This window comes from Hemiscyllium ocellatum, unplaced genomic scaffold, assembly GCF_020745735.1.
Source record: "Hemiscyllium ocellatum isolate sHemOce1 unplaced genomic scaffold, sHemOce1.pat.X.cur. scaffold_625_pat_ctg1, whole genome shotgun sequence".
In the NCBI taxonomy this organism is placed as follows: Eukaryota; Metazoa; Chordata; class Chondrichthyes; order Orectolobiformes; family Hemiscylliidae; genus Hemiscyllium; species Hemiscyllium ocellatum.
The window spans coordinates 12,060-27,528 of NW_026869141.1; the positions used below are offsets into that span (position 1 = coordinate 12,060).

At 52.5% G+C, this 15,469-nt stretch overlaps 1 protein-coding gene across 2 annotated transcripts; it reads right to left on the reverse strand.

The window, feature by feature from the left end:
* Positions 1-547: 547 nt before the first annotated feature.
* LOC132814024 (caspase-14-like) lies at positions 548-15,459 on the reverse strand. 2 transcript variants are annotated; one of them, XM_060823336.1, is made up of 7 exons: positions 15,414-15,459; positions 14,904-14,932; positions 8,777-8,926; positions 5,057-5,282; positions 2,892-3,011; positions 2,127-2,236; positions 548-840 (listed from the first exon to the last, which is right to left on the reverse strand). In XM_060823336.1, the coding sequence occupies exons 2-7, from the start codon at positions 14,910-14,912 to the stop codon at positions 733-735; spliced, it is 723 nt and encodes a 240-aa protein (XP_060679319.1). In that variant the 5' UTR covers positions 14,913-14,932; positions 15,414-15,459; the 3' UTR covers positions 548-732. The 2 variants fall into 2 exon arrangements, with proteins under 2 accessions (XP_060679319.1, XP_060679321.1); XM_060823338.1 differs by having other exon boundaries at positions 14,904-14,938; positions 15,414-15,451.
* Positions 15,460-15,469: the final 10 nt, after the last annotated feature.

Below are 15,469 nucleotides of genomic sequence, written 5' to 3' on the forward strand. Positions count from 1 at the left end.
AGTTTCACAACATCTTTCCGATAGGAAGGAGACCAGAATTGCACGCAATATTCCAACAGTGGCCTAACCAATGTCCTGTACAGCTGCAACATGACCTCCCAACTCCTGTACTCAATACTCTGACCAATAAAGGGAAGCATACCAAACGCTGCCTTCACTATCCTATCTACCTGTGACTCCACTTTCAAGGAGCTATGAACCTGCACCCCAAGGTCTCTTTGTTCAGCAACACTCCCCAGGACCTTACCATTAAGTGGATAAGTCCTGCTAAGATTTGCTTTCCCAAAATGCAGCCCCTCGCATTTATCCGAATTAAACTCCATCTGCCCCTTCTCAGCCCATTGGCCCATCTGGTCCAGATCCTGTTGTAATCTGAGGGAACCCTCTTCACTGTCCACTCCACCTCCACGGTCTCTGTTCAGCAGCTCTCCCCAGGACCCCACCGTGATGTGTAAGAGTGAGGCCCCGGGATCTCGAATCGTTCTCGAAACCGAATGTATTGCTCAAAGATTCACAGCAATGTCTCACCTCCTCCAACGGTGCCAGTGAAAATGTTTAATTACACACATGCTAACAAACCGCTGGCAATTTTCAGAATGACAGCGCGACCCAGCAAGCAGCCCCCAAATAAATCACCGAGGAAAGCCCCCCCCCCCAGTACGATTTCCGGAATAAAGATCTGAACAGCAGCAAGCGATAGCTGTTTCAGGACCGTCTCTCGGTGCTGCTCTGTCACTCAGTGAGGTACAACGCCTTGGTCAGGGTGGATTCCATCACCAGGGTTGTCTTCACTATCGAGTTCTTGTATTTCATCTCCTTCCTGACCATTCTGTGGTTCACCTGCAGCGTCAGAGAGAACGAGGGCAGTCAGCAAACTTTCCTGTGGGGATTGGGCGGACAGCACGCTGTTATACCCCAGAGCGTAGCTGCTCCCAGCCCCGGGCAACTCTGTCTGTGTGTGGGGTTTACACACTCTCCCCGTGTCTGCGTGGGTTTCCTCCGGGTGCTCCGGTTTCCTCCCACAGTCCAAAGGTGTGCGGGTCAGGGTGAATTGGCCGTGCTAAATTGCCCATAGTGTTAGGGGAATGGGTCTGGGTGGGTTACTCTTTGGAGGGTCAGTGTGGACTGGTCGGGCCGAAGGGCCTGTTTCCACACTGTAGGGAATCTAATATAACCATTGCCCCATGACATTCAAAGACATTACCATCACCGAATCGCCTACTATCAACATCTTTGGGATCACCATTAACCAGAAACTCAACTGGACCCACCACAAAACCATAGCGGCTACAGGTCAAAGGCTGGGAATCCTGCAGCGAGTAACTCCCCTCCTGACTCTCCCCCCAAAGCCCTGTCCCACCATCGGGTCAGAGGCTGGGAATCCTGCAGCGAGTAACTCCCCTCCTGACTCTCCCCCCAAAGCCCTGTCCCACCATCGGGTCAGAGGCTGGGAATCCTGCAGCGAGTAACTCCCCTCCTGACTCTCCCCCCAAAGCCCTGTCCCACCATCGGGTCAGAGGCTGGGAATCCTGCAGCGAGTAACCCCCCTCCTGACTCTCCCCCCAAAGCCCTGTCCCACCATCGGGTCAGAGGCTGGGAATCCTGCAGCGAGTAACTCCCCTCCTGACTCTCCCCCCAAAGCCCTGTCCCACCATCGGGTCAGAGGCTGGGAATCCTGCAGCGAGTAACCCCCCTCCTGACTCTCCCCCCAAAGCCCTGTCCCACCATCGGGTCAGAGGCTGGGAATCCTGCAGCGAGTAACCCCCCTCCTGACTCTCCCCCCAAAGCCCTGTCCCACCATCGGGTCAGAGGCTGGGAATCCTGCAGCGAGTAACTCCCCTCTTGACTCTCCCCCCAAAGCTCTGTCCCACCATCGGGACAGAGGCTGGGAATCCTGCAGCGAGTAACCCCCTCCTGACTCTCCCCCACCCCCTGAGGGAGCAGATACAGGGGGGAACACCACCCCCTGAGATTACTCTCCGAGCCCCCCCATCCCATCCCATCCCGATCGAGAACGATATGGGCCGTTCCTTCAGTGTCGCTGGGGTGAGAATCCCGGAACCCCCTCCCTCACGGGGCATGGTGCGAGGGGCGGGGGGGAGGGTGGTCTCACTGGTAACACTGACCTTGACGAAGAGATCGTACAGGTGGAATTGGTTCCCAACATCTCGGAATACCTCATCCATGAAGGTGATCAGAAAGGAGCCTTGCAACGGATCACGGAACGCCACGTAACCTAACAAGAGGGTTAGATGGTGACACAGTGTAAAGGGCAGAAGGTGAACCCCACCCCCTCAGCACTGACCCTCCGACAGGGCCCACTCCCTCAGCACTGACCCTCCGACAGGGCCCACTCCCTCAGCACTGACCCTCCGACAGTGCCCACTCCCTCAGCGCTGACCCTCCGACAGTGCCCACTCCCTCAGCGCTGACCCTCCGACAGTGCCCACTCTCTCAGCGCTGACCCTCCGACAGGGCCCACTCCCTCAGCGCTGACCCTCCGACAGTGCCCACTCCCTCAGCACTGACCCTCCGACAGTGCCCACTCCCTCAGCACTGACCCTCCGACAGGGCCCGCTCCCTCAGCACTGACCCTCCGACAGTGCCCGCTCCCTCAGCACTGACCCTCCGACAGTGCCCGCTCCCTCAGCACTGACCCTCCGACAGTGCGGCACTCCCTCAGCACTGACCCTCCGACAGTGCGGCACTCCCTCAGCACTGACCCTCTGACAGTGCCCACTCCCTCTCAGTCTGGGATCCCCTTCCCCCTGGAATTCTGGTTTCCAGACCCATGACATTGGGAACATCACTGCCCACTGCTGGTAACTGGTATGTCTGTATCCCAGGAGGTCATTCCTCTCACTGACCAAGGGACAGAGAAATGTACTGACCAATCGGTGAGGGGTAGACTGTAAAGGTGTCAGACATTGTCGGCAGGGTCTTGGGCTCATCATCGTCCTCTGTGGTCATTAAGCGGAATCCAGCCGTGACGACCCCACGGTCAACTTTCACTGAAATGGAGACAGACAATGATCTGGGAATTCTGTCTCTTGGTCTCATGACCAGCTCAACCCGTGCCCTTTTCCCAGTGTGGGCCTCAGGTGAAGGGTCAAGGTGTTTACAGTGACAGATGACAGCCATCCACACACCGATGGCCAGTGACATTCTGCGTGACCCTTCGTTGGGCCGGGAGTACACCTCAGACCCAGTGATATTCAGCACCTCCTGCCTCACAGAGCCACGAACCCAGGCTCGATTCCCACACTGGGGCAACTGTCCATGTGGCGTGTGCACTATCTCCCCCTGTCTCTGCGTGGGTGTGCTCCCACAGTCCAAAGATGTGCAGGTTAGGGTGGATTGGCCGTGCTAATTTGTTCCCGTCGTGCCCACGGATGTGCAGGTTAGGGTGGGATTGGCCGTGCTAAATTGTCCCGTAGTGCCCAGGGATGTGCAGGTCAGGGTGGATTGGCCGTGCTAAATTGTCCCGTAGCGCCCAGGGATGTGCAGGTTAGGGTGGATTGGCCGTGCTAAATTGTCCCATAGTGCCCAGGGATGTGCAGGTTAGGGTGGATTGGGCGTGCTAAATTGTCCCGTAGTGCCCAGGGATGTGCAGGTTAGGGTGGGATTGGCCGTGCTAAATTGTCCCGTAGTGCCCAGGGATGTACAGGTTAGGGTGGATTGGCAACGCTAAATTGTCCCGTAGTGCCCAGGGATGTGCAGGTCAGGGTGGATTGGCCGTGCTAAATTGTCCCCGTAGCGCCCAGGGATGTGCAGGTTAGGGTGGATTGGCCGTGCTAAATTGTCCCATAGTGTCCAGGGATGTACAGGTTAGGGTGGATTGGCCGTGCTAAATTGTCCCCCTAGTGCCCAAGGATGTGCAGGTGAGGGTGGATTGGCCGTGCTAAATTGTCCCATAGTGCCCAGGGATGTGCAGGTTAGGGTGGATTGGCCGTGCTAAATTGTCCCATAGTGCCCAGGGATGTGCAGGTTAGGGTGGATTGGCCGTGCTAAATTGTCCCATAGTGCCCAGGGATGTGCAGGTTAGGGTGGATTGGCCGTGCTAAATTGTCCCCGTAGTGCCCAGGGATGTGCAGGTTAGGGTGGGATTGGCCGTGCTAAATTGTCCCGTAGTGCCCAGGGATGTGCAGGTTAGGGTGGGATTGGCCGTGCTAAATTGTCCCCGTAGTGCCCAGGGATGTGCAGGTTAGGGTGGATTGGCCGTGCTAAATTGTCCCGTAGTGTCCAGGGATGTGCAGGTTAGGGTGGATTGGCCGTGCTAAATTGTCCCCGTAGTGCCCAGGGATGTACAGGTTAGGGTGGGATTGGCCGTGCTAAATTGTCCCCGTAGTGCCCAGGGATGTGCAGGTTAGGGTGGATTGGCCGTGCTAAATTGTCCCCGTAGTGCCCAGGGATGTGCAGGTTAGGGTGGATTGGCCGTGCTAAATTGTCCTGTAGTGCCCAGGGATGTGCAGGTTAGGGTGGGATTGGCCGTGCTAAATTGTCCCCGTAGTGCCCAGGGATGTGCAGGTTAGGGTGGATTGGCCGTGCTAAATTGTCCCCGTAGTGCCCAGGGATGTGCAGGTTAGGGTGGATTGGCCGTGCTAAATTGTCCTGTAGTGCCCAGGGATGTGCAGGTTAGGGTGGGTTGGCCGTGGGAAATGCTGGGTTACAGTAATAGCATTGCGGGGTGGTTGGGGGTGGGATGCTTTTCAGAGGGCTGGTGTGGACTTGATGGGCAGAATGGCCTGTTTTCACGCTGTCGGGACTCTGTGAACAGTGGTCTTACTCGTGTCACCACCAAATAATCCCAGCACAGGGTTCGATACAGAGTAAAACTCTCTCTGCACTGTTCCCCACTCCCGGGGACAGGGACAGCACGGGGTTAGATGCAGAGTAAAGCTCCCTCTACGCTGTCCCCCCATCAAACCCTCCCAGGGACAGGGACAGCACGGGGTTAGACACAGAGTAAAGCTCCCTCTACACTGCCCCTCACTCCCGGGGACAGGGACAGCACGGGGGTTAGATACACAGAGATTGAGTGGGGGGTAAAGCGTACCTCCGCGACAAGCCTGGATTATGAAGACCTTCGGTTTGTTTTGGAGTTGAGGGCACCCTTCGTTATTGAACATCTCAAAGATCACCTCCAGTTCCACTCCAGTCTCTCTCGGAGCTCCGAAAATACACGTATTGTTTCCATGGGTCATGAGGAAGAAGAACGCACAGCTAACGTTCCGGGGAGGCTTCAGTTCCTCACGAAATTGTTCCATCGCGGGGATTATTTCCTGAGGAGAAATAACGCCATTCACAAGGAGGTTTGTGGGAAGGTCTGTTCTGACCAAAATGGTGACAATTGATCCCCCTCCTGCCCCATTGTCTTGAACACACCACGTGTTCCTCAGGGGAGTGTCCCGGGCCCAACCATCTCCACCTCCGTCATTGATAACACTTCCCTCCATTAGAGGGTTAGACGGAGAGATGTTCACTGATGATAGCACAATGTTCAGCACCCTTCACTGCTCCTCAGATACTGAAACAGTCCGTGTTCAAATCCAGCAAGAGCTGGACAATATCCAGGCTTGGGCAGGCAAGGAGCAAGTTACAGTCACACCACACAGAGAGCAGGCAGAGACCATCTCCAACAAGAGACAATCAAACCATCACCCCCTTGACATTCAATGGTGTTACCGTCACTGAATCCCCCTTCCCCCCAAGTATCAACACCCTGGAGGTTACCGTCTCCAACAAGAGAGAATCGAACCATCGCCCCCTTGACATTCAATGGTGTTACCGTCTCTGAATCCCCCACTATCAACATCCTGGGGGTTACCATCTCCAACAAGAGAGAATCTAATCATCGTTCCCTTGACATTCAATGGTGTTACCGTCACTGAATCCCCCTTCCCCCCCCCCCACTATCAACACCCTGGGGATTACCATTGACCAGAAACTGAACTGGGACCCAGCCCCAGATCAATCCCGCAGCTACAGAAGCAGGTCAGAGGCTGGGAATCCTGCAGCGAGTAACTCCCCTCCTGACTCTCCCCCCAAAGCCCTGTCCCACCATCGGGTCAGAGGCTGGGAATCCTGCAGCGAGTAACTCCCCTCCTGACTCTCCCCCCAAAGCCCTGTCCCACCATCGGGTCAGAGGCTGGGAATCCTGCAGCGAGTAACTCCCCTCCTGACTCTCCCCCCAAAGCCCTGTCCCACCATCGGGTCAGAGGCTGGGAATCCTGCAGCGAGTAACCCCCCTCCTGACTCTCCCCCCAAAGCCCTGTCCCACCATCGGGTCAGAGGCTGGGACTCCTGCAGCGAGTAACCCCCCTCCTGACTCTCCCCCAAAGCCCTGTCCCACCATCGGGTCAGAGGCTGGGAATCCTGCAGCGAGTAACCCCCTCCTGACTCTCCCCCCAAAGCCCTGTCCCACCATCGGGTCAGAGGCTGGGAATCCTGCAGCGAGTAACCCCCCCTCCTGACTCTCCCCCCAAAGCCCTGTCCCACCATCGGGTCAGAGGCTGGGAATCCTGCAGCGAGTAACTCCCCTCCTGACTCTCCCCCCAAAGCCCTGTCCCACCATCGGGTCAGAGGCTGGGAATCCTGCAGCGAGTAACTCCCTCCTTCACGGGGCATTGTGCGGGGTCCCCCTCACCTCACAGGGGGCTGGGGGTGGACTACAGTGGGTCAGGAAGGCTGCTCACCCCCATGTATTCGGGGGTGGCAATTAGGGTCGGGGTGATAAATGATGAGCTTGGCAGTGATAGCTGCATGCTCCTGCTGTCATGTTGAAGGCGTGTACTGTACCTTTAAGAGAGAGTGAATTCTGGCAAGCACCTGGCGTGTGACTGACTAGCAGGCACAGAGCATACCGGAGAATTAAAAGTTGTCACCTTAAGCTATAACATTTGGGCTGTAATGTGGAAATGTCAATAGTTTTTACAGCAGTTCAAATTTAACCAATCAGTTATATTTATGCCCCAAGATACTAAAACCCAATCAAATTTCAAGTTTACTGTTTTGACAACATTGAACCAATGAGACGATCCATGTTTGGGATATAAAAAGCATGCCTTTTGGACAGTTAGCCATTGTCAGACAGAATACCCGAAAACCCTCTTCATCAAAGGTACCTTTTGCATATGAAATATCTGGGCAGCACAAGGGCAAGAGAGAACCCAGGGAGATCGACAAACAGATGAAGATCGACACTGGAGACAACAGCCGCTGTCCGGTTTTGAAAATAGAGTTGCTGTAAATTTAGTCGGGACTTTATCGATTCTGAACTGAAAAATGTGTTGCTGGAAAAGCGCAGCAGGTCAGGCTGCATCCAAGGAGCAGGAGAATCAACGTTTCGGGCATAAGCCCTTCTTCAGGAATGAGGAGGGTGTGCCAAACAGTCTAAGATAAATGGTAGGGAGGAGGGACTTGGGGGAGGGGCGCTGGAAATGCGATACATGGAAGGAGGTCAAGGTGAGGGTGATAGGCCGGAGTGGGGTGGGGGCGGGGAGGTCAGGAAGAAGATTGCAGGTTAGGAGGGCGGTGCTGAGTTGAGGGAACCGACTGAGACAAGGTGGGGGGAGGGGAAATGAGGAAGCTGGAGAAATCTGAGCTCATTCCTTGTGGTTGGAGGGTTCCCAGGCGGAAGATGAGGCGCTCTTCCTCCAACCGTCGTGTTGTTATGGTCTGGCGGTGGAGGAGTCCAAGGACCTGCATGTCCTCGGTGGAGTGGGAGGGAGAGTTGAAGTGTTGAGCCACGGGGTAGTTGGGTTGGTTGGTCCGGGCGGCCCGGAGGTGTTCTCTGAAACGTTCCGCAAGTAGGCGGCCCGTCTCCCCAATATAGAGGAGGCCACATCGGGTGCAGCAGATGCAGTAAATGATGTGTGTGGAGGTGCAGGTGAACATGTGGCGGATATGGAAGGATCCCTTGGGGCCTTGGAGGGAAGTGAGGGACGAGGTGTGGGCGCAAGTTTTACATTTCCTGCGGTTGCAGGGGAAGGTGCCGGGAGTGGAGGTTGGGTTGGTGGGGGGTGTGGACCTGACGAGGGAGTCACGGAGGGAGTGGTCTTTTTGGAACACTGATAGGGGAGGGGAGGGAAATATACCTCTGGTGGTGGGGTCCGTTTGGAGGTGGCGGAAATGACGACGGATGATACGCTGTATACGGAGGTTGGTGGGGTGGTAGGTGAGAACCAGTGGGGTTCTGTCCTGGTGGCGGTTGGAGGGGCGGGGCTCAAGGGCGGAGGAGCGGGAAGTGGAGGAGATGCGGTGGAGGGCATCGTCGATCACGTCTGGGGGGAATCTGCGGTCCTTGAAGAAGGAGGCCATCTGGGCTGTGCGGTGTTGGAACTGGTCCTCCTGGGAGCAGATGTGGCGGAGACGAAGGAATTGGGAATATGGGATGGGGTTTTTCCAGGGGGCAGGGTGGGAGGAGGTGTGGTCTAGGTAGCTGTGGGAGTCGGTATATTGTTATAGAGTGGGAGGTAGGTAGCAAATCTTTAAAATAAAGGAGGATTAGAGTCATAACTAATTGTTGTTTAATGTTCACCTTTGGAGTTAAAGAATAAAATTGATATTTTTTTCTTTAAATAGTGGAATTTGGATAGTTCTCTGTCACTCGCACTGTAACAGATTACGGGGTAAGGTGGGTTAGTCTGTGGACTTAGTTGACTAAGCAGGAGGGTTTATCATTGTGTTGTAACACTCCGAATGAACGAGCGCGGCAAGTGTTATTTCCAATGAACATTCAGCGAAACTGTTCAAAACAAGAAGGGTGAGTGTTTACCTCTTCCTTTGGGTCAATGCACTCCTTGACCTGAAAGTGGAAATAATCCAAAAGGTTCCTCAGCCTCTTTAAATCCTCCTCAGCACCTGACCTATCCTTCTTGACGCACAGCAGAAAAGCGACTCTGTCCCCAGACATGTCATAGCGATCCTGGGAGGGAGGAGATATCAATACCTTTCAAGCGTATTGTCAAATGTTATTTAGCTTTAGATTACATTACAGTGTGGAAACAGGCCCTTCGGCCCAACAAGTCCACACCGACCCGCAACCCACCCATACCCCTACATTTACCCCTTACCTAACACTACGGGCAATTTAGCATGGCCAATTCACCTGACCCGCACATCTTTGGACTGTGGGAGGAAACCGGAGCACCCGGAGGAAACCCACGCAGACACGGGGAGAGAACGTGCAAACTCCACACAGTCAGTCGCCTGAGGCGGGAATTGAACCTGGGTCCCTGGCGCTGTGAGGCAGCAGTACTAACCACTGTGCCACCACACACGGTGTGAGATTGAAAAGCCGGACATCATTGCAGGGATGACACTTTTAGGGACAAGATTAAAGCTGTCCGGAGTGAATTTAACAGGTTCGGCAGAAGATTAGAGAGTCAGACCTTCTAAGGTGTCATTTCCAGTTTATATGCAATGTCAAACCCAAGCGAGGGAAGGACCGAAAGGTGAAAGGAGATAAATCGATGGCTGAAAGAGCTGGCGTATTGCTCAGGGATTCAGGGTTTTGGTCAATTGGAACGTGTCCCAGGACAGAAAAGAGCTGCTCAAAAAGGATGGGTCTAAACTGCTAAGGCATCTTCATAGTTACATCCTCAAAAAATTCCAGAAGATGAGTCCAGCATGATTTCCCCTTCATAAATCCATATTGACTCTGTATCCTGTTACTACTATCCAGATGTGTCGTAATTCCATCCTTTATAATAGACTCCAGCATCTTTCCCACCACTGAGGTCAGACTAACTGGTCTATAATTTCCTGCTTTCTCTCTCGCTCCTTTCTTAAAAAGTGGTACAACATTAGCCACCCTCCAATCCGCAGGAACTGATCCCGAATCTATCGAACTCTGGAAAATAATCACCAACGCATCCACAATTTCTAGAGCACCTCCTTCAGTACCCTGGGATGTAGACCATCAGGCCCCAGGGACTTATCACCCTTCAGACCTAACAGTCTCTCCAACACCAATTCCTGGCAAATATAAATTCCTCTCAGTTCAGGTCCTTCAGCCACTGTTACCTGTGGGAGATTGCTTGTGTCTTCCCCAGTGAACACAGATCTGAAGTATCGATTCAACTTCTGCCATTCCCTTGTTCCTCATAATAAATTCACCTCTTTCTATCTTCAAGGGCTCAATTTTAGCCTTAATTTTTTTTCTTTTCAACATACCTAAAAAAAGCTTTTACGATCCTCCTTTATATTTTTGGCCAGTTTGCTTTCCTACTTCAGTACTTTTCCACCTGTTGCCATTTCAGTTATCCTCTGTTGCTCTTTCAAAGTGTCCCTGTCCTCTGGCCTCCTGCCCACCTTTGCTATGTTATACTTCTTATCTTTTATCTTTATACACTCCTTAACTTCCCTCGTCAGCCACGGTCAGTCCTGCCTCCACTCAGAATATTTCTTCCTCTTTGGAATGAACCGATTCTGCACCTTCTGCATAATATCCAGAAGTACCTGTCGTTGTTGTTCCCCTGCTATCCCTGCTCAGGTAATGAACCATTGAACTGTGGCCAGCTCCTCCATCATAGTTCCATAGGTCCCTTTGCTCAACTGCAATACTGGCACTCCCAATTCTCCCTTCTCCCTCTCAAACCGTAGTTGTCCAATAGCAATGACCCTCCAGCAATCTGCAAAACAATCTCTCCAAAGCTGTAACAAGCATTGCCCTGTCTAATATAGGACGGGCAATAGATCAGAGCTGAAAATGTGTTGCTGGAAAAGCGCAGCAGGTCAGGCAGCGTCCAAGGAGCAGGAGAATTGACGTTTCGGGCATGAGCCCTTCCTCAGGAATCATGATTCCTGAAGATTCCTGAAGAAGGGCTCATGCCCGAAACGTCGATTCTCCTGCTCCTTGGACGCTGCCTGACCTGCTGCGTTTTTCCAGCAACACATTTCCAGCTCTGATCTCCAGCATCTGCAGACCTCACTTTCTCCAGGCAGTAGATTACTCCGCCCAGAAATAAGGGGAAGCAAGGAACTCTTGCAACTGGAGGAAATCATGAGATCATATACAACTCTATGAAAATGTTCTTTTTCTTGTAGACAAAGCTGATAAACTCAGGATATGTTTAAGAACATGCTGTTGGGATGACATAGCTATTACAGAAACTTGGACAGGGGACTGGCAGCTAAGTGTCCTGGGTTTTAGATGCTATAGGAAAGCAATAAGGGGAGGGAGGCTGGTGAATTTGATCAAGGAACACATTACTGCTGTAACTGGGGAAGATATTCCTGAAAAATCGCCCAGTGAAATTATACAGGTGGTAGAAATTATGGAAAGGTTGCTTTGCTGGGTTGTACTAAAGGCTGAGCCTAGTAAGACAGAAACAATTCGGTTGGGAGATCTCAGATATATGGGAGTATAAGAAGGCTGTAATAATGGGGGATTTTAATTTTCCAAACATTGGCTGAGGCTAGAATAGTGTTAAAGGTTTGGATGGTGAAGAATTTGTCAAACGTGCTCAAAAAATGTTCTTTATCAAAATGTGGATGCTCCTGCTAGAGACAGAGCAAAACTGACAGATGGAGTTCAACGGTGGCACAGTGGTTAGCACTGCTGCCTCACAGCACCTTGAGACCCGGGTTCAATTCCCGACTCAGGCGACTGACTGTGTGGAGTTTGCACATTCTCCCCGTGTCTGCGTGGGTTTCCTACGGGTGCTCCGGTTTCCTCCCACAGTCCAAAGATGTGCGAGTCAGGTGAATTGGCCATGCTAAATTGCCCGTAGTGTTAGGTAGGGGGTAAATGTAGGGGTATGGGTGGGTTGCGCTTCGGCGGGTCGGTGTGGACTTGTTGGGCCGAAGGGCCTGTTTCCACACTGTAAGTCTAATCTTATCTAAACCTGGATAAATGTGAGGTGGTGCATTTTGGAAGGGCGAATTTGAAAGCTGAGTATAGGATTCTTGGCAGTGTGGAGGAACAGGGACTATTTCCCAGGGCAGAAATGGCTAACACAAGGGGTCATCGTTTTAAGCTGGTTGGAGGAAAGTACAGAGGGGATGTGAGAGGCGGCTTCTTTACACAGAGAGTTGTGAGAGCATGGAATGCGTTGCCAGAAGCAGTTGTGGAAGCAAGATCATTGGGGACTTTTAAGAGACTGCTGGACATGCATATGGTCACAGACATTTGAGGGTGCATAGATGAGGATCAGTGGTCGGCACAACATCGTGGGCTGAAGGGCCTGTTCTGTGCTGTACTGTTCTATGTTCTATGTTCTAAAACTAGACCTTCTTTTGGTTATAAGGTAGGGTAGGTGACTGGAGTCAAAGTCGGGGAACACTGCGTCAACAAAGTTAAAAATCGTACAGCACTAGATTATAGTCCAACAGGTTTAATTGGAAGCACTAGCTTTCAGAGCAACGCTCCTTCATCAGGTGGGTGTGGAGAATAAGCTCATAAGACACAGAATTTGTAGCAAAAGTTTACAGTGTGATGTAACTGAAATTATATTTTGAAAAGGACCTGGATTGTTTGTTATGTCCTTTTAGAATGACCATGTTGGTTTCAGTTCTTTCATGTGTAAATCGCAGAACCTTTTCTTTAAAAGTTACATTCGCGAGTGAACTTTAACAATTGGCATCATGCCAGCCCCAGATAATGTATTAAGGTGTTAGCTCCCCTGTGTGAGGCTGTCTGTGGTCACAGTGGTCAGACTGATTCCAACCTAAAACACGGATTTACAGAACCTTACATAGATTCACACAGCTTTTGAGTAAAATAAAATGTTTTTTTTGCAAAGTTTTGAGCAAACCAGCGCTCAAAAAGCTAATGCTGCCAAATAAACCTGTTGGACTATAACCCGCTGTTGTGTGACTTTTTTCTTTGTACTCTCCAGTCCACCACCAATATCTACAAATCATATCGTAGGGTCCAGCAATCAAAGTTCTATTGTCGTTTCAAATGGTTATGGAAAATGATAAGACTTCCATAAAAGTGTTTAATTAGAGTAAGGCAATCTTTAATGGTATGAGACAAGGACTTTCAAAAGTTGATGTGAGTTGACTGTTCACAGATAAAAAGAGTCTGACAAGTGGGAGGGTGTTCAAGTGTGTGATGATAACAGTTCAGAGGCATTAAATTCCTGTTAGACTGAAGGGTGGGACTGGTAAGATTAAGGAACAATGGACGAATAAACTTATTGAGCTTTTAGTTAAGACTAAAAAGGAATAACGACAACTTGGTTCAGTTGAATTTCTTAATTAATATAAAGAGTGTAAGGGCATTCAAAAGAGAGAAATCAAGAGGGTTAAGAGGGGATATGAGATAGCATCGGCAGGTAGGTGTAAGGATAACACAAAGCGATTAAGAGCAAGAGGGTAAATAGACAGAGAGGGTTGGGCCCCGGAAGGATCAAGGTCAGCATTGTGTTAAACCCCAGGAGATGGGAGAGAAACTACATGAATATTTCTCTCAGTTGTTACTATGGAGAAATAAACTTTGATGTTTTAAAAACAGCTCACATTACAGAAGAGGAGGTTTGGGAGAGAATATAAATCTCCTGATGTAATGTCACCAACGACCTATCTCTGTCCCCTCCTCCAGCCCCTACACCGCCTCCCTATCTCCGTCCCCTCCTCCAGCCCCTACACCCCTCCCTATCCCTGTCACCTCCTCCAGCCCCTACACCCCCTCCCTATCTCTGTCCCCTCCTCCAGCCCCTACACCCCCTCCCTATCCCTGTCATCTCCTCCAGCCACTACACCCCCTCCCTATCTCCGTCCCCTCCTCCAGCCCCTACACCCCCTCCCTATCTCTGTCCCCTCCTCCAGCCCCTACACCCCCTCCCTATCCCTGTCACCTCCTCCAGCCCCTACACCCCCTCCCTATCTCCGTCCCCTCCTCCTGCCCCTACACCCCCTCCCTATCTCTGTCACCTCCTCCAGCCCCTACACCCCCTCCCTATCTCCGTCCCCTCCTCCAGCCCCTACACCCCCTCCCTATCTCTGTCCCCTCCTCCAGCCCCTACACCCCCTCGCTATTTCTGTCACCTCCTCCAGCCCCTACACCCCCTCCCTATCTCTGTCCCCTCCTCCAGCCCCTACACCCCCTTCCCTATCTCTGTTCCATCCTCCAGCCCCTACACCCCCTCCCTATCCCTGTCACCTCCTCCAGCCCCTACACCCCCTCCCTATCCCTGTCACCTCCTCCAGCCACTACACCCCCTCCCTATCTCCGTCCCCTCCTCCAGCCCCTACACCCCCTCCCTATCTCTGTCCCCTCCTCCAGCCCCTACACCCCCTCCCTATCTCTGTCCCCTCCTCCAGCCCCTACACCCCCTCCCTATTTCTGTCACCTCCTCCAGCCCCTACACCCCCTCCCTATCTCTGTTCCATCCTCCAGCACCTACACCCCCTCCCTATCTCTGTCCCCTCCTCCAGCCCCTACACCCCCTCCCTATTTCTGTCACCTCCTCCAGCCCCTACACCCCCTCCCTATTTCTGTCACCTCCTCCAGCCCCTACACCCCCTCCCTATCTCTGTTCCATCCTCCAGCCCCTACACCCCTTCCCTATCCCTGACCCCTTCTCCAGCCCCTACACCCCCTCCCTAAATCTGTCAGCTCCGGTGGCCCCCTACACCCCCTCCCTAAATCTGTCAACCCTCCAGCCCGTACACCCCTCGCTCCAAGCCTCCTCTCCTCCACATCTGCACCGACTCATTCCCTAACCCCCACTCCCTACCTCCGTCACTCTCTCCATTTTCACCCTACTGTTCCCTGGCCTTTCTCCCTCCACTTTGTCCTGCCCCACCACCCCCCTCCCTCCAACGCTCCTCATCCATCCCTCTGTTTGCCCTCCCGTCCCACTCTCTCCCTCTCTCTCCTGCCCCCTCGGAACCTGGGGATCGTTTTATCCTGGCCACTGTCACCAAGATCAGTGTGAGTTTTGTCTACGTACCTCAGTCATCCTTGTCTCTCCTGCTGTCTCTGTACCTCCAAAGAGAAATCACAAAGTCAGAAATGAGCGTGGCTTCAGCACCGTTTCCTGGCACAGGGTGAGGCTATTCTACCCTTCCCTTTCCTGCCAGCACTTTGGAACCAATTACTCCAACACTCACACCAGTTGCATACGCGTCCTCTGCTCTGCTTAAACAGTTTCCCTGTTGGGAAAGTGTTGGCTTCTTATAGCTATTCACAGTAGCCAAACGTGACTAGTGTGTGGCCTGCCCCTCTGCGCACTTATCATACCTTCCAGGATCCGAGAACCACAAACAGCCTCCTCCCAATGAGCTCCCTCCTCAAGCAAGGAGCAGTCGCCCAAGGGAACCACCCCTATCACCTGGAGCAGGAAGTGTTGGAGTATAGTCTGCAGGATTCCCTCCCAAACACCCAACTGCATTGTACTGAGTGCCCTGTGCCAGTTGGTTTGCCTGAGGACTGACCAAACAGGCTGGGGTTTGAAACGTACTCTCTGTTATAACGCAGCCAAGAATTCACAGCAAACACTAACTTCCTGACTGAAGA